Here is a 23,731-nt window from a genome sequence, read left to right as displayed (position 1 = left end):
CCAAGAGCCTCCTAAGAGCTCTCAGTCTCTTATGCTCTGTCCAACAAGGCATTGAGAACAGAGAGCTGAGGCTCCTTTCTCTGTGATAACTCCAGCTTGTGTCAAGTTGACACAAAACCAGCCAGTACAAACACTGACTAAAAAAAAAACAGTATCTTTATGGACTTTACAAAGAGTTTTGATGAAGCCTTGTCTGATCTGTACTTAGCTGACTTTGTTCCTCAAGGAAATTTACATATGCTTTGTTGTATGTCTGGATCGAGTTAATTATCACCAGTAGCTTTCACCAAATTATGCTGTGTGTAGATATGCCTAAAATAAATGACTTGGAGTCAGGCTCCCATTGAACCAGACAGCCTTTTCGTCCTCCACTGGCGTGAGGGTCTCAGACACCCTCTCAACTCCCTACATTTAGGTTGTGACTTCCAAACCAAACTCTGGATGAGAGAACCGGAAGTACAATGAGACGTGGCAGCCGTGGGAACTGAGTGGTTTGTAACTGGGTCAGGACTTCGTGTCTTCCCTCCAGACATAAACTGGGTTATAAAGTGGCTATACATTTGTGGGTTTTTTTTTTAAGGTTTATTTACTCATTATATATGAGTGCACTGTAGCTGTCTTCAGACAACAGAAGAGGGCATCCGATCTCCTTAAAGATGATTGGGAGCCACCATGTGGTTGCTGGGATTTGAACTCAGGACCTCTGGGAGAGCAGTCAGTGCTCTAACCACTGAGCAATCTCTCAGCCCCTGTACATTTGTTTTTTAATCTAAAAGAACAAACTCGTTTCTTGCTGGGCAGTGCTGATATAGATTCAGGGGGCTCTTGGTGTGGTCTTGTGTTCTAGGCCAGGCTGGTCTACATAGTGAGTTCCAGGGCTGCCAGGGCTACACCGATAAACCCTGTCTCAACATCTAAAAATAAACACGCAAATCCTTTGTTTTTTTTTTTTTTAAGGTTTCTAATATCCTAGTAGCCACATTAAAGGTAAAAATATAGAAAGCACACACAAAAAATTGCATACGAATTTCTAAAGGTAAGAAAGCACTTGGAATAGAAAGTAGAGCATTAGTAGGCAACCTGTCAATCTTTTATATTTGAGCTTTAGTATACTTTTTGAGAGTGTTCTTTCTAGAATGGCTGTTGTATAAGCCTGCCATGGTATTTCCACACCTGTGATCTCAGCGCTCAGGAAAGGAGGCAGGAGGACCAGGAACTCAGGATCATCCTGCAGGAGTCCCTGTCTCAAAACAAAATCTCAAGGACCAAAGGCGTTTTGAGCTGGGGATGGTGGAAGAGACCTATAATTCTAGCATTTGGAAGGCAGAGGCAGGTGGATATCTGTGAGTTCAAAAGGCAGCCTGGTCTACGTAGTAAGTTCAAGGTTAGCCAAGACTACACAGTGAGACCCTGTCACATAGACACAAAAAGATAGGCCACCCAATGAAGAACAGACTTTAGAGCCTGTGCCTGTTAATCAAATCTGTCCCTCTGAGAGTTTGCTATAAAGGAAGATTCAGCTGTTAAAATAGTCTCTAACAGCTGGACACATTTTTAGTCCTATCACTGGAGACCTGAGTCCAGGAAAGCCAGAGTTACATGTGAGACCCTGTCTCAAACAATAAACAAAAAAGCATGATTATGGATGTTTTATACTAAGCCCTTACATTTAACTTTATTTTTAATTGTCGACTATTAAGTACAATATGTTATAGTGAGTATGTGTGTGTGTGTGTGTGTGTGTGTGTGTGTGTGTGTGAATAGATTCTGGAATGGGTATGTCAAAATACCACCACACACCCCTGCTCTGACATTTTCTATTTATTGAATCTCCTAATGAAGAAAAACTAGAAGAAACAAATGTAACTTGAAATGCACGCTGTATAAAGCCTCTACTAATATGAGTTTCTGACCTAAACATCTTGTCTGGGGAACTGCTCTGAAGCATTTGCGCTTGAGCAATTTCGACAGGAAAATGGACTTTCCCATTTACAAGATAGAACTGGGGTAAGGTCACACAAATTTATATTTGCAATATATTGTTTCTCGGTTTTCATACATTGACTCAGTAGATATGTAGAGGATCCATAACAGTCTATTGAAGGCACCAAATACCTGGATTCAAGGTTACATAAAACTGCTTGCTCTTGATGAGAGCAGTCCAGCCTCTGTTTTGCAGTAGAAGGAGCCTTCACCGGGCAGCTCTAGGTCTCTCAGAGGCACCGGGCAGCAGATGATACATTCTTTCCAGTGTTACTCTTAGTAGGGCAGCAGATGATACATTCTTTCCAGTGTTGCTCTTAGTGGGGCAGCAGATGATACATTCTTTCCAGTGTTACTCTTAGTAGGGCAGCAGATGATACATTCTTTCCAGTGCTACTCTTAGTGGGGCAGCAGATGATACATTCTTTCCAGTGTTACTCTTAGTCTCAGCTCACCTTAGGAGGTTTTTACTTTAACGTAGACACTAAAGCAGAAGATGCTAGTTGGTTCATCCAAGTGGTTACCTTAAAACTATGCATCCCCAAAATAGTAAATTTGTCCATAAACGTACCTTGATATTCATAAGCACAAATCACTTAATAAGGAACAAATTAACTGCCATATTGTAATTCACACACAATCAGCAGCAGCAGCCGTCGCCTGCTTTGGAAAAGCTCTGGAAAAAAATTACCTCCTGTAATACATAAATGTTTTTAAAATCTCGACTCCTTAGTTCTTTCTCACATCTGAAATCTAAGGCTATTTTTTCAGTCACTTAAAAGAAAGCAGGCTCAGGAAGATTATGTGCAAACAATCAAGCTAAGCGAGGGTGTTTGGGGTTTGTTTGTTTGGGGTTTTTTTTTTTTTGGAGGTTTCTGGTTTTGTTTTACCTTTTCTCACACATGTGCATGTACCCATGCTCTCATATGTGTGGAGGAATGTGTGTACATGTGTGTGCAGAGGAACATGGCTGATATCAGACACATTCCTGGCTCGATGCTTCACCTTATTCTTTAAGGCAGTATCTCTCAGTCCAGCTCATGGTTGGCCATTAAGATTAGTCTCCCTGGCCAGCTCTGAGGATCCCTGGGCGGCCCTCTGGCAGGATTAACAAGCAGCTACCACACCCACCCAGAGCTGTTTCTGAACACTTGGGAAACTGCTAGACTTATCTCCACACTCCTAAAGCTAGGTCTTAATCCTTGCTGCTTGTGTTCCATTTGTTATTGTCTCAGAAATGCACTGAGCATCAAGTAATTTAAAATTATTTTACTTTAATTTAATTAGTAAGTTAATTAGTAAGTTAAACAAAAGAGAGAAAGAAAGAAGGAAGGAAGGAAGGAAAGAAAGAAAGGAAGGAAAGAAGGAAGGAAGAAAGAAAGAAAAAGAAAGAAAGAAAGAAAGAAAGAAAGAAAGAAAGAAAGAAAGAAAAGATAGGAAAGAGAGGGAGGGAAAGAGGGAGATAGATAGATAGATAGATAGATAGATAGATAGATAGATAGATAAATCACCAACTGAAACATCTCCTGTAAGTATAAAATCACCAGCCAATTCAAAATGGCACATGGAAAATTCGAACTCTGGAACTGTGAAAAATTCCAAACCTTGCAACAATACCCCAGTTTGCACTCCCCGGAGATTGTCGTTAGCGTTTAGTATGCCACGAATCACAGCGATTTGTGGTAGTAGGTAGATTTCAGGAGAGAAAGTAATTAGAATACAGGCTCCCTAAGGTTCCCTTCAGTCTAATTTCTATTCCAGGATAGGAATATTAGATATTTAGTATTGTTCCATCACCGTGATAATTGCACAACTCTCTTACCATGCATTCCTCAAAATTTGCTAGTCCCTCTCTCTAGCGACCTAAATTTAAAAGTTTATACTTTCCTTTTAGGGCCTCATTTTATCCTGAATGGCCCCGTGGCTACAGGGACGAAAATTGACTTCACACTCTCCAGCAATCTTACAGTTTTGATTGTCCCTAGCTATTGTCACGTTGAATTCATAATTATTCTAGGAACCCAAAAAAAAAAAAAAAAAAAAAAAAAAAAAAAAAAAAAAAAAAAAACTGTGTCTTAGCAGTTTTATGGCGTAAACAACAAAAACCAGCATCGTTCTCTGGGTTCCTACGTTCTAAAGCTACACTCCCTGCATAAACCAAAAGGCCACAAAAAGGTGGTGCCCGCCCTCCCAGCTTCAAACATCCCTGCCCTTTGGTCTAACACTCTTCACACTAAGCCCTTCTGCCGCTGGCCCCTGCTGCTCCAAGATCCACAGCTTCTCCCGTTTCTTCCTCTTTGGTTTCAGCTTCTTCACTCTGTTTCTCATCCTTCATCTCCGATTCCACTTTCTCTCCTGTCTCGCCTAGAAAAGGCAACCAAAGGAGACAATAAGAGACGCTTTGCTGAGCGGTGTGTCCCGGCTGGTCTTTCTTGTCCACCTGACACAACAGCATTATTTGAAAGGAGGGAGCATCAACTGAGAAAAAAGCTTCCATGTGATCCAACCTCAAATGCATTGTCTTAATTGGTGATCGATGTGGAGAGGGCCCAGCCCATTGTGGGTGGAGCATCCCTGGCCCAGCCCATTGTGGGTGGAGCATCCCTGGCCCAGCCCATTGTGGGTGGAGCATCCCTGGCCCAGCCCATTGTGGGTGGAGCATCCCTGGCCCAGCCCATTGTGGGTGGAGCCATCCCTGGCCCAGCCCTTTGTGGGCGGTGTCTTCCCCCGGTTGGTGGGCCTGGGCTCTCTATAAGCAGACTAAGCAAGCCATGGATAAACAAACCAGCAAGCAGCACCCCCTCTGCATCAGCTCCTGTCTCCAGGTTCCTGCCCTGCTTGAGTTCCTGTCCTGACTTCCTCCCGTGGTGGGCCATGACATGGAAGTGTAAGCCAAATAAAAGACGCACTGAAAACATCTGACTCCACTGGGGACAATGTTTGCCCTCGAGGTCTACACAGTAGGTCTCTTCTGGGCTGCCATACCAGTATTCCCATTACCCAAAGTCTCTGACGGGCCAATGTCACGTCACTTAACATCCTGGGCCCTGGCCTGCTTGTAAAGCCAAGATGCAAAATCCCCTAAGAGACACAAGTTTTGTTTGGAGATGAAGAGATGCCTCGGTGGATACGAGCGCTGGAAACACAAACAGGAGGACCCGGTTCAAGTCCCTAGCCCCTGTGTAAGAAGCTGCTTGAAACAGAGCATGTCTGTACTGCTTGGCTCACACACTTGTGCACACTGTACACACCCACATGGACTCGGGCATCCGGGTAGAGATACTAATAATAAAGTAATTTTAAAAAATGTTGACACAGCTTGTGTCTTAGAAATAATTTGCTGGGAGCTGAATTAAAGCCATGACAGAATGTTCCCCAAGTAAACAGAAGTCTTCCGTGTTGGGGTCAAGTGAACTTCAGCCCTGTCCCCACGGCTGGCCTCTGTCCCCTTGGAACCTGTCCAAGCAGGTGGACCCTCCATTTACCTTCAATGTGTTGCTCTTCTTTCTCCAAGTGGATTTCTCCCGCTAGTTCCACCTTTGCTGTCGTCTCTGCGGCTCCGGCCGGCTGTTCCCTGTTTCCACCTGTTACTTGAGGTTGAGATTCATTGGCGTCTCTGATACCATCGGGAGCGTCGCAGGGTGACTTGTCCATTACAGGTGATGGCGCTAGCTGGCTTCTGTCTGGCACCCGTGGTGTTCCGTTCTCCTTGAGAACCATTTCTAGAACTTGGGGCTCAGCTTCACCTGGTGCCTCTGAGAGTTGCACCTTCTCACTGCTTCCTGCCGACTGGTTCCCCTCTGCGATTTCTGGAGAGCTGTTCTCTTTGGGAGTTGTTTCTAGAAGTTGGAACTCCATGTCCTTCCTCGGGATCTCTTGAGATTCCTTTTGCTCGACTTTTCCCACAGGCTGATATCCTTCCTGTATTTCTGGAGAGCTGTTCTCTTTGGGAATCCGGGGCTGTATATCCTTTCTCGTTGCTTCCTCAGGAGGTGGCTCCTGAGCTGTTTCCAGGGGCAGAATGTTCTCGGCTATTTGTAGAAACTTAATTGTTGCAGCCTCGGCGTCTTCCCCTGCTCCAGGGGAGCCCCTCTCTGCTGACATCTTCAGAGGCTCAGTCTCAGCATCTCCTTTTAGAGACTGGACCTCTGTCCTTGTTTCCATATCTTTCTTCAGTTCCTCAGCCCCCAGCGTGTCGTCTTTGCCTCCAGGCTGAGGTAGCTCACACTCTCCTCCTTGAACTAGAGGTTCAGTCTTCTCTGTGGGTCTTGAGTGATCTATAGCTTCCTTTCCAGGAATCTCATCGTTTTCCAGAGATGGTTGGTGGTAGGATTTGACACCATTGGCTGTGGGCACCACCGAAGCCTTGGGCTTTTCTAGCGGAGGATGTCTTTCCCTTTGTGCGTTGCCATGAAAGGCAGCTTCTCTTCCTGGTGCGCATGGCTTGGGTTGGGCTACACAGAACTTGTTTTGTTCTACAGCGGAAGAGTTCTCACTCGAAGGTACTTTTTGACCATTTAGTTGAAAAAAAATGAATAGGAAAGAGAGAACAGAATTGTGTTATTTAGCCATCTTGGGAAAGTTAATTGGTACCAAGTAGATTTAATGGTTATATCAAACCACAACCATCACTTCTGACCAAAGCCCTTTAATACTGTCAGCACAAAGTGCTCACCCCCAGCAACAGAGTTCTCTAACCTGGCTTCCTCCAGTGCACCCTGTCAAGGCATCTGTCCCATATACTAATTTTTCTCAATTACATGCTTCTCTTGCTCTCGCTCTATCTGACTCTTTAGCGTTCCTTGTGCGGTCCTTGGGCTATTGAACTCAGGGTTCCTTAATGAAAAGGAAAGACTCCACGATAAAGACGCCTTCATAGGTAAAGGCCGAGTATCCTGCAAAGCGTAGGAACAGCTTAGCCTGAGTTTCCTTTCATGTTAGGTGGACAGAGGTATGTGAAATCCAGAACACGGGGAAGCACGTGGTTCTCTTAGGGCTGTTCTAGGTCCTGCATCTGCATCTGCGCAGTCTGCAAATTTTGACATGTGACTACATGATTTACGTGGTCACCAGTACACATTACTAAATAGAACTCATGATCTCTGACCTGGAAGAGGTTTTAACCTCTGAGCCATCTCTCCAGCCCCTCCCCTGCTTCTAAAGGGATGTTTTTCCTTAGTCTCTCTTCTCTTTTCCCAGCCCAGTTATATATACCCATGATGTAAAGATCTGTTTCCTGGGGCTGGAGAGATGGCTCAGTGGTTAAGAGCACTGACTGCTCTTCCAGAGGTCCTGAGTTCAAATCCCAGCAACCACATGGTGGCTCACAACCATCTGTAATGGGATCTGATGCCCTCTTCTGGTGTGTCTGAAGACAGCTACAGTGGACTTATATATAATGAATGAATGAATGAATAAATATAAATAAAATTATTAAAATAAGAAAGATGCATTTCCTGGTCCCCAGGGGAGTTAAGTAATTCTCAGGTCTCCTCTCTAGGAACCCTCTCCTCTCCCATCCCACCTCTCTAGGAACACACAGTGTCTTTCTGTTAGTTGTTTGGGGAGGATGTTTGTTTGACACAGGTTGGCGTCTGCACAGGATGCTCTGGGTTCAGCTTCCATCCGGGTTCAGCCTCCCAGTCCTAGGCTTATCAGCGTTCCCCCATCACACCCTGCTGGAAGAATGTCTTTTCTCTAGATATCCAAATGAATTGTACTTTAGGATATTTTAAACCCTGAGGTATTTCAGCTCTGTGGGGAGAGATCTGGCAAGCACCGGACGGTACGGAACAGCTTCTTTGGAGTTCCTAAAGAACGCACTAGAGGATCTGGAGGCTTCCAGGAAGGGTAACTCGAATTCGGGGCTGGGGTAAGAGCGTGGAGGGGCCTGGCCTATAGGTGGCGCTGATGAGCCCAGACTGAAAAACAACACTTGTGAACGGGGCTTTCCTAAAATGATAAACAGATAGATTAGGGCTCGGCTCGGAAGGACTGCGTGTGCTCAGCGTGCACAAGACCCTGGGCTCAGTTCTCAGCAGCAAAGTCAGCACAGAGCACAGCCGTTTCTCTCTTATTCTGCCAGGAGAAAGCAGGTGCTTACAGGGAGATGCATACTATACATACGTGTTACATTTTCATCAGGAGACTAACGGGCATATTGCGGGACGTTCACACAGTGGAGTGCTTACACCAAACTTAGTGATGTACACCTGGAGTCTCAGCGATCAGGAGGCAGGGAGACCACAAGTTCCAGGCCAGCCAGGCCCACACAGTGGGACCGGACTCAAACAAATGAAGACAGAAATCGATAAGTGCAACAGCCTGGGTTCACTAATTTTCAAGATTAAATTTCAAAGAATTTTTTTAAAAAATGCTTCGTGAAAGAAGACAGAATATATACTGTATGACCACAGTTTTGTTTTTTTTTTTTTTAATAAACTAGAAAATATTCCGACCTGCTTATCAGTGATACGTGCAGAGCTAGAACTGGGACAGGATGGGACGGGAGATTTCCAAGAGGCATGAGGAAACATGTGGAAAAACAGAAACAGTCTCAATCGAGATTGCTGACCGCGATGGGTACATTGGTTGGTCCACACATGTGCCAAACTTGCTGAAGTGCCATGGTAAATGTGCAGGATATACCATCGGTACATCAACAATACTCCCCCAATCTGCTAACTTCAAAATAATAAAATAATGTAGGAAAAAAAACCTGTCAACATGGGAGTGTGTGGCTCAGATACAGATTTTAAAAAGCCTCCTTCTTAGGGGTAGGGGTTTCGTTTAGTGCTCTAGGACCCAGAAAGGGGGATAAACGCTGGGTGTAAAGGCTGCACAAGGGAGAGTCTTGGCTACCACTGAATAATCACGTGGATCCTGAAGATAAATATATATATATATGTAAAGGATTTGGGTTGAGAGAAAGAGACCTGCATGGTTGTGCCTGACGCATGTGGTGGGGGCGGGTAGAAAGGCAATGTCTGGAAGCAGCCAGATCTTGACCAAAATGCATGTTACTTGTGTCTAGAAAGGGCATAAAGCCAAAAAGAGGGTGCAGGGATGGGGCGGGTGGGGGTGTGCAGAGAAACAGAGAGCCATGTATTGCTCCACCTTGTTCTGCAGACTGTGATTCTCACAGGAAGGTCCAGAAATGAAAACCACGGCTAAGTACCAGTGTTCAGAGCAATCAGACACAGTCTGTCAGTGTTAAGGGCTCATGGCCAAACGGAGAGAAGTCTCTCTTCTCCCTCCCCTTCCTCGTTCGGCCTGAGGGAAACTTTCCAAACAACAGTAAGAGAGGCAGCGTGCTGACGGTGCTTTCTCAGGACCACAAAGAAACCCACCATGATAAGAAAACAACTCACTTTGCCCCCATACGAGGCTGTCCCGGCAGGAACTGCCCTCAGGAGTGAGCGTCTCAGTGCGGTACTGTATTAATCACAGATGTTTGCCCAGTGACATTTCCTGATGTAACAGTTACCATGGTGATTAGGACTGTCAGTGAAATGGAGCAAGCCGTGTTCACCCACCTGTGGCATCTGGGTGCCTTCCCCAGGTGTGACCCTTCTGGAGGGAGGGAAGGTGCTACCACACCCAAATCACAGGAACGGGTTATTATGTATAATTTTTAACAGCAGATACACTTCACAAAAAAAGTTAAATGTGTAGACTTCACTCCTTTTGCTAAATAAGTCTAACAGAAGCACCTGATAGCACAAGGTGAGGGTTAAGTAATCTAGACAATATCCGAGTTAAACCAGCATCCATCTCTGAGCAACTTAATGAGCGTAAAATACAGCTGTTACTCTTTATTAGTTAAATCTCTTATCTGACCCTTGCAACATAAAGAATGAACCGCAGCACAAGAGGGCTTTGGTACTCGGTCCCCTAAACACACTGAGTCGACAAGACTGGCCAACCAAAGTGTAGTGTTCTGATGGGCTTGGGAGCGTGATCAGGGACGGACAACGGAACCGTCGTCACGATGGCAGCAACAATTTGGTCGGAGTTGACTGACCTCGAAATATGCTGCTGGTAACTTCTACACAGAAAAACAACAACAAAAACTCCCCACAGAAACCAAAAACAAAACCGAGATGGCTCAGAGGTTAAGAGAATGTGTGCTACTCTCGGGAGGACCCAGCTTGATCCCTTGCAGTAACATCTGGTTGGCTCACAAACCACCTATACCTCCATCTCCAAAGCCAGACACCTCTGGCCTCTACAGACCCCTACGCCCATTCCCACGCACACTGACACATCCATGTGCGTAACTAAAAAGAATAAAAATGATTTTTAAAATTAAACATAAAAAGCGTTTTGTTCTATGTGCAGCTTCAATTTCATTTTTTTAAAGAACGGTTTATTTGTTTATTTATTTATTTTATGTATATGAGTGCACTATAGCTGTCACCAGACACCAGAAGAGGCCATCAGAGCCCATTCCAGATGATTGTGAGTCACCATGTGGTTGCTGGGATTTGAACTCAGGACCTCTGGAAGAGCAGCCAGTGCTCTAACCACTGAGCCATCCCTCCAGCCCGATTTCATTTTTTATCAAGTTTTCTTCGGCCTCCGTCATAGGCAGGCTCTGGGCTGGGCACGGGGATGATATCAGGCTACAAGGAAGGGCTCTTCCCTGCTCTCTTAGGGCTTCCTGTCTGTAGGAAAATGTAAACAATACCCACTTCCTCACCAACCACAACTTGGTCCTTGTGTAGTATCTGGCACGCGAGCATCTCCATTCACTCCACGTGAACCCCGTCCTTGAGGTAGATAAAGCAGTGCATTCCTCTGGCTCCCTGACATGAGCTACTCATATTTTGGTACCTAGCCCTACGTCATCTGTAATCGGCTCTGAGGACAGAGGCACTGGCTCCACACCCAGAACTGGTTGAAGAGGTGTCTGCTTTCTGAGCCCTCGGTTTCATCCAATCTTACCCTAATCCTCCGCTGCTGACTGTGTCTGACTCTGCTCTAAACTGGCCGGAGCACAAATGAGTTGTGACAGCTCAACCTTGTCGCCAGCGGGGTTGTAACGGGCACACAAAGAAACTAAATACCAGGCCGCATTACCGGAAGGATTAGAGCCGCAGCTAACATACCTGAAACTCACATTATGGTGGGAGCTTTTCCAGTCAAGTTCATTCCCCTGATTGGAAATGAAAGCTTCCTACCCAGCAAGGAGAAACACCCGAGGCCAACATTCCGTGGGCTGAGCCACACACAAACCCAAAGGCCTCAGCCTGTCTTCACAGACTTCTACAGTATCCCCGGGAGATGCTCTCGGTGGGTTCTGAGAACTTTTCATTCGTCCACGGAGAGGCTCTACCTCTCAGGTCATGGCCTCCCATCTGTCTCCTAAGCTTAGTCACGATAACCTACTATTAGGCAGCTTTGGAGCAACAGTGGCACAGGGTGAATCTGCCCACCGTGCCCATTTCCCTCGCTCTCGTCCCAGTCTTATTCCGGGAAGACCCCTCCCCATCCCAGCAACACCAGGGAGCTATTCTGCGTGGCTGTACCGGGCCCTTCTACAGCACAGTGTGTGAACGTGTTGTCCTGTTACCACGACTCCAATCCCACCCCCAAAGTAGGACGCTCTCTATCTACCAGAAGATATGAACAGGGTCCTCATTTTGAGCAGAGGTGAATTTAAGCAACATGTCATGGAATTGAACAACATATTAACGAAAAAGACCTATAGAGATTACATTTTTTAAAAGCAGTGTTTTGGGGAGCGGAGGAATCATGTAAGGTGGAAGGCGGGCAGTGACTGGGATGTAAAGTGGAAACATACATTAATTAATGAATGGGGGGAAACAATGTTTTCTAACTACCTGTTAGACATTTTAATACAAGATTTCTCTTCTTGCTGTACTGAGAAAGCAGCCACAGACAACGCGTCATCCATGTTTAGGTCTGTGTTCCACTGAAACTTGACTTACAAATCCAGGTAGTGGGCTGCATTTCCCTGTCTTGGGCAGTATTTAATCTCTGTCTAGATGCACTGTGTATGTTAACCGGTCGATTCCTCAGGAGAACTTCTGGAAATAGATATCACTATTAGGCACAAGGAGTGACTGGTTCAAGGTAACACAATTAGTGAGTGGTTCTGAACCAGGATTTGAGCCCAGATGGTCCCTTCATAGACCCATATTCTTTCTTTTAGCTCCATTATTGAAAAACAGGGACTACTGTTCTGTGCACAGATTCCTAGTGCTGGGATCACAACTTTGTACGGCTGCCACACCTGCAGAACCTACATGCTTGTTTTGTTTTGTTTGACTGGGTCTCTCTATGCAGTCCCGGCTAGCCTGAAACGCATTACGTAGATCAGGCTGGCCTCGAGCACAGAGACCCACCTGCCTCTGTCTCCAGAGTGCTGGGATTGAATGTGTGCACCACTATACCCAGATCACCTACGTTCTCTTTTAATATAGATTCATTTTTTAATTTTCTACAAAATTATTTTTACTATTTTTTTACTATGTGCGTGTCCGTGGGGATAGTATATGCACATGACAGCAAGGCCTTCATTTAAAAAAAAAACAAAAAAAAACGATTTTTATTTATTTTGTGTATATGAGTACACTGTTGCTGTCTTCAGACGCACCAGAAGAGGGCATCAGATCCCATTACAGATGGTTGTGAGCCACCATGTGGTTGCTGGGAATTGAACTCAGGACCTCTGGAAGAGCAGTCAGTGCTCTAACCACTGAGCCATCTCTCCAGTCCTGCGATGCCTTTAGAGGCCAGAAGTAGTTATTGGATGTCTGGAACTGGATTACAGTTGTGAGCCACTACACGGGTGCTGGGAACTGAATTTGGGTCATCTGGAAGGGCAGTTGGTGCTGAGCCATCTCCCCGGCCCCTGATTTGAAAATTATGTGTCTATAACGGGTGGGGATGGGGTTGTGTTCATGAGCGCGGTGCCCAAGGTGACTAGAAAAGGATACTGGATGCTCTGGGGCTGGAGGTACAGGTGTGAGCCTCCCCACAGAGGTTCTGGGGACCGAATCCAGATCCTCTGCAAGAGCAGCGCACGCTCTCAACCTCTGAGCTGTGTGTCCAGTCTCCAGAACCTATAATCTCAGTCCCTGATGTGTGCCATCTCTCGGCGTGTAGAGACACATACACAAACAGAAACACGTGCCCCTCCCCACAAAGAGCACAGATAACCAGAGTTTGCTATCTCCATCTAATCTAGAAGAAGAAAAAGAATTAACCGAAAGAAAATACATATTTTTTATCAGAGCAACGGGAAAATATAAAAAGACGAGAAAACCAACTTATAGACAAAAAAAATTAAGAATCCATTATCGTTATTATGACTATAGAGAAGAATGAGAAAAAGAATGTTTTAAGGAGAATGCCACAGCATGGGTCTTTACCAGTTTAGGGCAGCTGACCACAGAAGGGTCTCAGCCAGAGTGGAGTGGTAGAAATGGCCGCCTTTCATGTCCTGACACACAGACTGTGGCAAAGAAAGCTGCTCCCTAAGGACATGGGCTGTTGCCCCCTGGCTGGCTGTTTGTTGAGGGCTGAAGAGTCACCAGCACACTGTAAGTCATTCATTCCCACAGACTGAGAAACAGACACACAACACAGATAGCGCACAGTAAAACACACAACACAGATAGCACACAGTAAAACACACAACACAGATAACGCACAGTAAAACACACAACACAGATAGCACACAGTAAAACACACAACACAGATAGCACGCAGTAAAACACACAACACAGATAGCACACAGTAAAACACACAACACAGATAGCGCACAGTAAAACACACAATGCAGATAGCACACAGTAAAACACACAACACAGATAGCGCACAGTAAAACACACAATGCAGATAGCACACAGTAAAACACACAACACAGATAGCACACAATAAAACACACAACACAGATAGCACACAGTAAAACACACAACACAGATAGCACACAATAAAACACACAACACAGATAGCACACAGTAAAACACACAATGCAGATAGCACACAGTAAAACACACAACACAGATGGCACACAGTAAAACACACTGGCAAAGCTCAGTTCCTAGGGGCATTTTTAAATGTTTATTATTATTATTATTATTATTATTATTATTATTTTACATTCTGACTAAAGAGCTTCTTCTCTCTCCTCTCCTCTCAGTCCCTCCCCTACTTTCCCTCCCCACAAACTCCCACTCCATTCCTCCTGTTTCTCATCAGAAGAGGGCAGGCCTCTCATGGATGTTAACCAAACATGGCATATCAACTTGTAGTAAGACCATTAAGGCTGGATGAGGTGGCCCAGTATAAGGAAAGGGGTCTCAAAAGCAGGCAAAAGAGTCAGAGACAGCCCCCCCCCCCCCGCTCCTACTGGTAGGAGTCCTGCAAGAAGACCCAGCTATACATCTGTAACATATACTCAGAGGTCATTGCCTAGGTCAGTGCCATGCAGGTTCCCTGGTTGGCGGTTCAGTCTCTGTGAAACTCTATGAGCCAGGTTAGTCGATTCTGTGAGCTCTCTTGTACTGTCCCTCGACCCCTCTGGCTCCTACAATCCTTCCTCCCCATCTTCTGCTGGATTCCTAGGGGCACGTTAAAAAAAAAAAAAAAACTTCAGTCCTAAAGGCAAAGTTGGATATCCTTAGACTTATACGGAAGCATACAATACTCTCCCAAAAATACACTCTAGAAACTTTAAGGAAATCCCCAAGGGGAGGGTCAAAGAAGGTGATTTCCAAAGCCTCTAAGGTCATGTGGCACTTGGGAGACATTTGCACTCCTGGGTCAATACTTGATTCTAGTATATCACTTAAAAAACAATTATGCCTAGCGTAACTCTGAGAGGCCCCGCCCAGCAGCTGATGGAAGCGGACGCAGAAACCCACAGCCAAACAGTAGATGGGGCCCAGTGAGTCTATGGAAGAGTTAGGGGAAGATTGAAGGACCTGAAGAGGACAGGAACTCCACAGGGGGACCAACAGTGTCAACTAACCTCGGCCCTTGGGGGTTCCCGGAGACTGAACCACCATCCCAAGAGCTAGCCTGGGCTGGACCTAGGCAAGCCTCCACATACATGTAGCAGATTTTCAGCTTGGTCTTCATGCAGGTCCCCCAACAACTGTAATGGGGGCTGTCCCTGGATCTGTTGCCTGTCTCTGGAACCTGTTTCCCTAACTGGGCTGCCTTGTCTGGCCTCAGTGGGAGAGGATGCACCTTGTCCTGCAGGAACTTGATGTGGCAGGGTGGCGTGATACCCAGGGGTGGGCCCTTCCCATTCTCAGGGCAGAAGGAGAGGGGGGAATGAGGAGGAGGGAGCTGTGGGAGGGGAGTCTAGGAGGAGGGGGGCAGATATTGGTATTCGAAGCAAATAAATAAATTAATGGAAAAAAAACCACAATTATGACCCAGCAGTACCAACACACACACACACACACACACTAGATCTCAGGCGTACTACTAGTAGAGTTTGATGCTTTTCGGCAAATATTAGGAAAGCTTTGAGTAAACCTCCCAGGCGCTGTGATATCTTTTCAGACTTGATGCTGTGAAACATTAACACAGAAATGAAACTGCCTGAAAGCTTGAATGAAGCTTTGTTTTACTGCTTGCCTTCCTCCCAGCCCCAGCCCGAGCTCCCTTCCCCTTGTCTGCGTCTCTAGAATCCTCACGCTTCTTCTGCCTTTCTGACAGACTCCAGTTAAACCCACCTGACTCTCCAGTCTCTCTCGGCAGTTACCGACCCCACTTTTCCTACATATAAGGTTGTGATGTGGCAAAACACATGTTGACACTGGGCTAGACTGCAGGTGAACTGCCGGCTAAGTGGAAGCTATGGGGTCGCACATGGGCGTACGTGGTAGCCTAGTACATCCCACCGTCTGGCAGGTTACTCCTCCCCACATAGCTTTAGTTTCCAGGTATATTTGGTTCTCATGTTTGCTCCAAGACCTCTCAGGCACTAAAAGCACAAGAGGGATTTGGAATCAAGCGGTTGGCCTCTTTCCTGCATCCTGCCTGCTTGTGCGTTGACCTAGCTGTGTAAGTGTCTGAAAGGTTTCTCTTGTGAGAAAGGCTCGGTGCTGAGGTTGTAAACGTACAATACTGTCATGGAGGCCTTTAGGCCACTTTCTATCAAAATTATAAACGTGTGCCACCTTCGACCTAGTAATGCCGCTTCTGGGAACGGTCTACAGATAGGCTTGCACTTGTTCAAAATGACGGACGCACAAAGGAATTCACCACAACCTCGTTCACAAAAGAAAAGACCTGAGAGAGATCAGATGTCTCCCAGTAGGGGACTAGCCAAATAAGTCACACAACAGATTATTTTGTAGGTATAGAAGGGATAACAGTGCTTCTCTCTTGTTAGGACTAGAAAAACTGTGGGTAGATACACTGTGTTTTACAAACAAAGCCAAGAAAAGACTACCTGCAATGCATTAAAAAAAAAAAAAAAAAAAAAAAAAAAAAACCTACCAGCTGAGGGTGGTGGTAAACATTTACAACCCCAGCATCTATGATACTGAGTCAGGGGGCTCACCAACCTGGCCTGCATAGTGTGACCCTGTCTCAGAACCAGAGCCTGCCTGTCTCTGGGGTCCTACAGCTGAGACACATACGCCATACCTCTCCCAGAAGCTCTCTCCAATTCATAACCAATTGCTAATGAAAATCTAGTTTAATCCAAGGGAGACTTACACAGAAACAAACTACTCTCAAGGATAGGCTGCACGCCCAGTGGTAGATGCCAACAGAAAATGAACTCAAGCTGGAGAGACTGCTCAGTGGTTAGAGCACTGACTGCTCTTCCAGAGGTCCCGAGTTCAAATCCCAGCACCACATGGTGGTTCACGACCATCTGTAATGGGATCTGATGCCCTCTTCTGGTGTGTCTGAAGACAGCGACAGTGTACTTATATAATAAATAAATCTTCAAAAAAAGAAAATGAAGTGAAGGACATTTTTGGAGGTTCCTTGTCTTACAATGTCAGAAGTTTTCCCTTAAAAAATTATCTTGTTTGTTTTTATTTTATTTATAATTTTCTTCCGTCTTTTTACCCTGCAGATTCTTTGCACAGACAGTATGGCCTCCAGCGTTTCTTAGGATTCCTGAGTCTGTTTCTTGTGTCTTTTTTTGGGTTCTTTCCTTCTGTCTGTTTTTTCCTACTCTGATCTGTGAAGTTTTGTGTTATCTTACTTTATTAGTATCTCGTGTTTGCTTTCTGAGAGGCAGAAACGAATGGACCCAGATCGGAGGGAGGTAGGAGGGAACTAGGAGGAGGAAATGGAGGAGAAAGCCTAATCAGGAAATGCTGTGTGTGGGGGGGGGGAATCTACTTTCAATAAAAGGAAAAAAATACAAAAAATGAAAAATCAAAACAAAACTCAAGGGACAAATGTACAAAAACAAGCCATTGAAAAACAAGCAAACGAAAACTCAGAACCCACTTCTGTGGGGATGGCATTCCCGTAATCTTAGCTCTTAGAGAGCAGAGGCAGGAGGCCTCATGGCGTGGAGGCAGCATGGGCTAGCCGTTGAATTCGAGGCTAGCCTGAGCTACAGCGTGGGAGTTTAAAACCAAACAAAACATATCCCCAACAAAACACGGAACAACGGGACAACCGAGGTGGCGCTGGCGGGGGAGGGTAATAATTTCCCATACCTTTTTCAAAAACTTCACATTTTGACCCATATATCGGCATTCCCTACATTTTATCCAAAGTAGAAGCGTGGAATACCTAGGTCCATGCCAAAGGCATTTCGAGCATTCCAAACTCAGTCCAGAGACTTCTAGCACGTTAAAAAAAAAAAAAAAAAAAAAAAAAAAAAAAAAATCCCATTCATACAGTATCTATACCGAAGGGGAAAAAAACTATGAGTTGATGTTGATTTTGGGTGATGCCCTTCAATTACAATGCTACAATAATCTGATAAAGACTGAAGTGTCCGTGTGTGGAAATATTAGTTGAAGGCTGGACAAAGACCTTTCCGAAGGCCGTTTTCTCACCACGTGAAATTCGAACCTCCCAGATTGCCTAGGGAACAGACTCCGAGCAGCTAGTGCAAGTTCCTGTTAGAACACACGGGCGATTATACCTGTCGGCGGAAACGTACACATTAACCTGGCAATAGATTCATCAATAATTACCCCGTGTTTATTTTGTCCACATCGGTGCTTAAACTGTAAACCGTAGAGGTGGGGAGCCCCGGCATTTATATCAGGAACAGCCATTACTCAGGTCAGCAAGGAGCTGGCGGGGTGGGGAGGAGGCTGGGGAGACCACGGGAGACATTAAAGCCTCTGAAGCAGATACGAGCCTCATGCTCAGACCCCGGTAGACCAGAAATGGCTGTAATACTTAGAATGTACTCCAACAAACTTAAGAAACTCTCGCCTGTGCGTATTTATCCTTTCTTCCCCAAACAAAAACCTCTCTCTTCACAGTTTTCTAAATAAATATGCAAATGGCATGGTAGCAAACCTGGGAGCACCCCTGGAGCAGCCAGGGGCCATTCTCCTCTGTCCCTAAGGCACATACTAGTGCCTTGGCTTCAGGGGTGATGGACAGACCTACGGGTAGGTGGGGAACTGAGTTCCAGCAAACATCCACCCACCATTACCGGAACACATTATTCCTGTGCCTCCCACTAACTAACTAACCAGTCTCACCTTGATTGGCATTTGAGCCTAGAAAATAGGGTCTTCTGGGTCCAGGAAAATAGGTTAGTTTGTAAAGTGCCAGACAAGCACAAGGACCTGAGTTCAAATCCCAGAACCACCCAGAGATGGCACCTATAATCTCAGAACTGAAGTGCCAGACACATCTCCGAAGCTCACTGGCCAAACCAACGTAGTCCTGTGATCTTTAGATTCAGTTGGAGAATTATCTCAACAGAGAAAGTTGGGAAGTCAGAGAGACAGCTCACAGGCACCTACACTCACAGGCACATGTAGCTTTTAAAAAGTCCTTAAGATCAGAAATGTGCTCCAAATATTTCTACTTCCCCAAGTCTTAGGAATTATAATAGGTGTTGTACTTGTGATATATTTATATTGTATGCCCCAAATCACTTTAAATCCCTATTAAGTATGAAGTACTTGCTATGGAAACAAAAGAAATATATACTAATATATTATAAATATGTAATAGTAATATAGGGTATAGTATACTAATATACAATGTAAGTTACATATTTATACAACAGTATGATATAGCATATTTTTATGCAATACATATTTATAAATAACATATGATATATGTTCTATAATATTTGCATAAACCCTAGGTATGAGAATAAGTACTTTTTAGTGTATTTCTTTGGCTGTTTCCAGAGTGACCGCATACCAAATGGGGATCCAGAGTGATCGGATACAAACACAGTTAATCATAGTCATCACAAACTGGCTCAAAAACCTCTGCACGGAGCTCCGCTCCAAGCTTAGGCAGACCTGACCTGTGGTAAATTATTTGTACGTCTCTGTAAAGTAGAAATGAGCATAATTTTAGTTACAGCGTTCTCGTCAGGGTTAAATGAAGTTCAACAGATAATTACCGACAGCAACTTTAAAGAATGTCTTAATTATCTACATTTAAATATACAACAGGATGAGGTTTTCCTTTCCTTCCTCCTTCCCTCCCTCCCTCCCTTCCTTTTCTCTCTGTTTTTCAAGACAGGGTTTCTCTGTGTAACCCTGGCTGTCCTGGAAGCCTGTCTGTAGACTAGGCTAGCCCCAAATTCAGAGCTCTGCCTACCTCTGCTGGGGTTAAAGGCGTGCACCACCACGCCTGGTTCATGATGTGGACTTCACTGTACCATCATACAAATATAAAGGTCAGAGGACAACCTTGAAGCTCAGCTCTCTCTGTCTACCTTTTCACGTGTCTGGGGTTGGGACACAGGTTGTCAGGTAACTGCTTTACCCACTGAACAAAATGTATCATTTGCTGTGTTTAAGGAAACCTAAAATATTAGAGGCAAAACCCCGTACGAGTTCATCTCACTCTGTTATTGGAGACTGGAGGAGGTACAACGGTTCCTAGTACACTGTGTTGCTTGCAAGCCGAGCACTTAGAAAATTGTGGTCAGAATTTGATGGCACTTCCTATATCATCAGAAGTGGCTTCTTTAAAACACTTCCCAGGCAGGCTGGAGAATAATTCGGTGATTTAGAGCACTGGTTACAGAAGACCCATGTTCCGTTCCAAGCACCAGCATGGCGGCTCATAACTACGTGTAACACCGTTCTCAGGGCTCAAACGCTCTCTTCTGACCTCCCTGGGTGCGGTATATACATGGTCCGCATACATACACGCAGGTGAAACACTCAGGCGTATAAAACAAAATAAATATACCTCTTTTTAAAAACATTAAACCCCTCCCCAAAAGCCCGCTGATAAAATAGTCTGTTGAATTTTGCTGCTTAGCTGCAGGAAGGGAAAAATACTGCCCTGACATCTTGTTCTTAGCAGTTGTCTTGGATAGGTTTTGCTCGTTCGTTTGCTTGTTTTACAACTTGACACAAGCTAGAGTCACTTGGGATGCAGAAACCTCAACTGAGAAAATGCCCCTAACTGATTAGCCTATGGGCTAGCCTGTGAGAAGATTGCTGATGTGGGTAGGTTCAGCTTACTGTAGGCATCACCATCCCAGGGCAGACGATATAAAAGCAGGTGGAGCAAACCACGAGGAACAAGCCCATAAGTACCACCCTCAGTGGCTTCTGTTTCAGTTCCTGCCTCTAAGTTCCTGCCGTGAGTTCTGCCCTAACTTCCCTCTGTGGTGAAGTGTGATCCGAAATAAACTCTTTCCCAAGTTGCTTTTTGTCATGATGCTTAGCAGAGCAGTAGGGAACTTAACTAAGGCTACTGTCAGGGTAGAAGTGAAAGGTACCACATTTATAAGATTTGAGAGACCTGAAACTGGGCATGGTGATAAGACAGCCAGCAGTCTGAGTTCCAGGCTATACAGTGAGACCTTGTATCAAACAAACAAACAAACACAAACAAACACCCCCAAATAATAAGATTTGGCAGACCCGTGTTTTTGCTTTCTCAAGACAGGATTCCACTGTGCAGCTCTGGCTGTCCTGGAACTCACTTTGTAGAACAAACTGGCCTCCAGTTCACAGAGATCTGCCTGTCCCTGCCTCCCAAGTGCTAGGGTTAAAGGGCTGTGTCACCACTGGCATTCGGTGGAGGGGGGTGTGCAGGTGTCTCTCACCGTGGAACTTAAGTGGGATTTGGCAAAGTTTCTGACATAATAGTTTAGGACTGGACCAAGGAAGTGAGAGTTTGGGAGTCTTTCACTGTCTCCTGCTATTTTATTTTAGACTAACTGCCCTTCCCTTCACAATCCTGCACTTCCGAGAACCAGAACATTTCACACTATTTTTCGCCAAAGAGCCTATCACATTCTAAACATTGTCAGGCACTGGACTATGCGGTGAATGGGTGCATATTCCTGGCATTTAATAAATGTGGACTGTTTTTAATCTAAAAGCCACCACCACGGCCACAGGCCTGGGTTATATCTAGAATTTTTTTTAAAAATTAAGCTGTACAGAGAGTAATGAATTATTTATCAGGCCTCTAAGATCACAAACTTGAAATGCTGAGCATACAATGGTATTCAATTACCAAGGTATTGTCCCATGGAAGCTCAGAGGCAATACACCTGATGGTTAATTCAGTATATGTTTTAAGCAGTTTATGGTAGGTACTAATCAATCTTCTACATAGTCCAATTCGTTGGCAAGTATTTAACATTTCTTTCAGAACAACATTTATGTAAACTTACAAAAGGAGCCAAGGATTAAAAAAAAGTGAGAGTTTAACTCATATGAATTGTTAATATAGTGATCAAATGCCTTCCGAATGAGAGAATTTAAACCCCATTCTATTGATTAGATACATTTACCACCTCTCGAGTTACATTCCCTGGGATACGTGTGTGCGTGTGTGTGTGTGTGTGTGCATGTGCGTGTGTGCTGAACCTTGTACACTGCTTACTTGTTCTGTCGCTGAGCTGCGTTCACTCTAACCAAGGACACCACCGAGAGGGGATGAGAGAGGCTGTGATAATATCTCCTGAAAACATCGCCTTTGTTTATGTTTCTCATGAATTCTCATGGAAAAGGGCAAAAGTCCATCTGATTTTATAAAATGAGACATGAAACACGAAAACAATTTCTAACTGCACTGCCCCTTAATGGAGCTCCTTGAGGTGTGAGGGGTTCTGAACTCGTGGTAGAGGTGGGGTGGGGTCAGCAGACACCGTTTTAGAATAAACTTTCCATGTCTTTATATTGTCTGTGACGAAGGTTTGAATCGTCTACTTCTTCACTTTCCGCTTATCTACGGAAGGTAGAAATCTCAATGCTCACTGCACAAAAGTAGCAGCAGTACATTTCTCAGAAGGACATATTGGTTAGATTCTGAAATATCTCGCGTGATAATCTTGTGTTCTCTGCCTCAAAACAAAACAACCGAAAACCTCTGCTTCTGCAGTAACTCCAGTGAAAAGTTATTTTTTAAAAAATAAAAAAAGTAAAATTTGGGCTGGAGAGATGGCTCAGTGGTTAGAGCACTGACTGCTCTTCCAGAGGTCCTGAGTTCAAATCCCAGCAACCACATGGTGGCTCACAACCATCTGTGATGGGATCTGATGCCCTCTTCTGCTGTGTCTGAAGACAGCTACAGTGTACTCATATACGTTAAATAAATAAAAATTTTAAAAACTAAAAAAGTAAAATTCCCCCTAAAACGTCTGGCCTTGACAGAGACTAGAAGCCGCTTGAAGGAATGCGCTCAACGTTTTATCACCGTCCAAAAAAACGCTAGCACTTTGTAATCTAAGAACTCTATAATCTACTGACGGTAAAACCCAGTCACTCCCTAGGTCCTTGATCTACGTCGTCTGTTCTGTCTACAGTATTTATTGCCGTCAGAATGATTGTACGTGTTTGTGTTCCTCTCCAGCATCTGTGTACACGGATCAAAACGTGCTGGCTGAATTTCCTAACAGTAATCAGTGATGGCCACCTTACATCACACACAACATGTCTCCAGAATATTTATAAATTGAGGCCAGGGAAAAGTGTGATCTCTCAAAACCTCAGGGGGAACCTATTATATGGTGGGGATATGCATGGAGATGCAGAACCGTCCACGGGAGAGCAAAATGGGACTTCCAATGGGACATTTCTCATCTGCGTGGTGGAGGGGGACGTCGTAGCTAGTTTAGTTAGTAATTTAGCACCAAGAACCTTCGCTCCCACCGGCAAGGCAGCACTCAGCTCTTGGCCTTGGCGTCCTGAGCTAGCACACACCGGACGCACCGGAATGGGCACGCCTCACTCCCACAGTAGACGCAGCTCTCAATAGTCCCAGAATCCCTCCCAGTTGCGCTCTCCTGGTTGGAGAAGGGGCTTTCCCCCTGCTGGCGAGGCTGGGCCGGGGCCCGCACCCTCTGGATCTGGGGACAGCCAGCGCGTAGAATCCCCCAGGTGCGGTGTGGGTCCCTTGCTCACCTCCGCTGCCAAGTCTGCTGCTGTCGCCCGCCTTGTTGAGGGCGCTGCTGGAGCAGCCCATAGCGCAAAGCGCAGTCACCTGGCCCAGCCCCGCACAGGTATAGGTCGCGGGGCGTGGAGGCGACGCTCACCGCAAACCTAGCGGCTGAAGTTTCTCCAACTCTGAGATCTTGCTTTCTCAAGCGCTCAGGGCGCACGCGTAGCGG

General features: G+C 45.2%; 1 protein-coding gene across 1 annotated transcript; it reads right to left on the bottom strand.

Moving 5' to 3' along the window:
* Positions 1–4,216: 4,216 nt before the first annotated feature.
* Positions 4,217–23,586, bottom strand: ERICH5 (glutamate rich 5; the record flags this gene model as incomplete). The annotated part of the gene is made up of 3 exons (XM_080909405.1): positions 4,217–4,347; positions 5,469–6,488; positions 23,526–23,586. 3 exons carry the CDS (start codon positions 23,584–23,586, stop codon positions 4,217–4,219), a joined length of 1,212 nt encoding a protein of 403 aa, XP_080765531.1.
* Between the last annotated feature and the right edge of the window lie 145 nt (positions 23,587–23,731).

The sequence above is a fragment of the Micromys minutus genome (genome assembly GCF_963924665.1).
Source record: "Micromys minutus genome assembly, chromosome: 33".
NCBI classification, from domain to species: domain Eukaryota; kingdom Metazoa; phylum Chordata; class Mammalia; order Rodentia; family Muridae; genus Micromys; species Micromys minutus.
The sequence above is the reverse complement of the archived record's forward strand: the minus strand, read 5'-3'. Positions and strand labels throughout refer to the sequence as shown.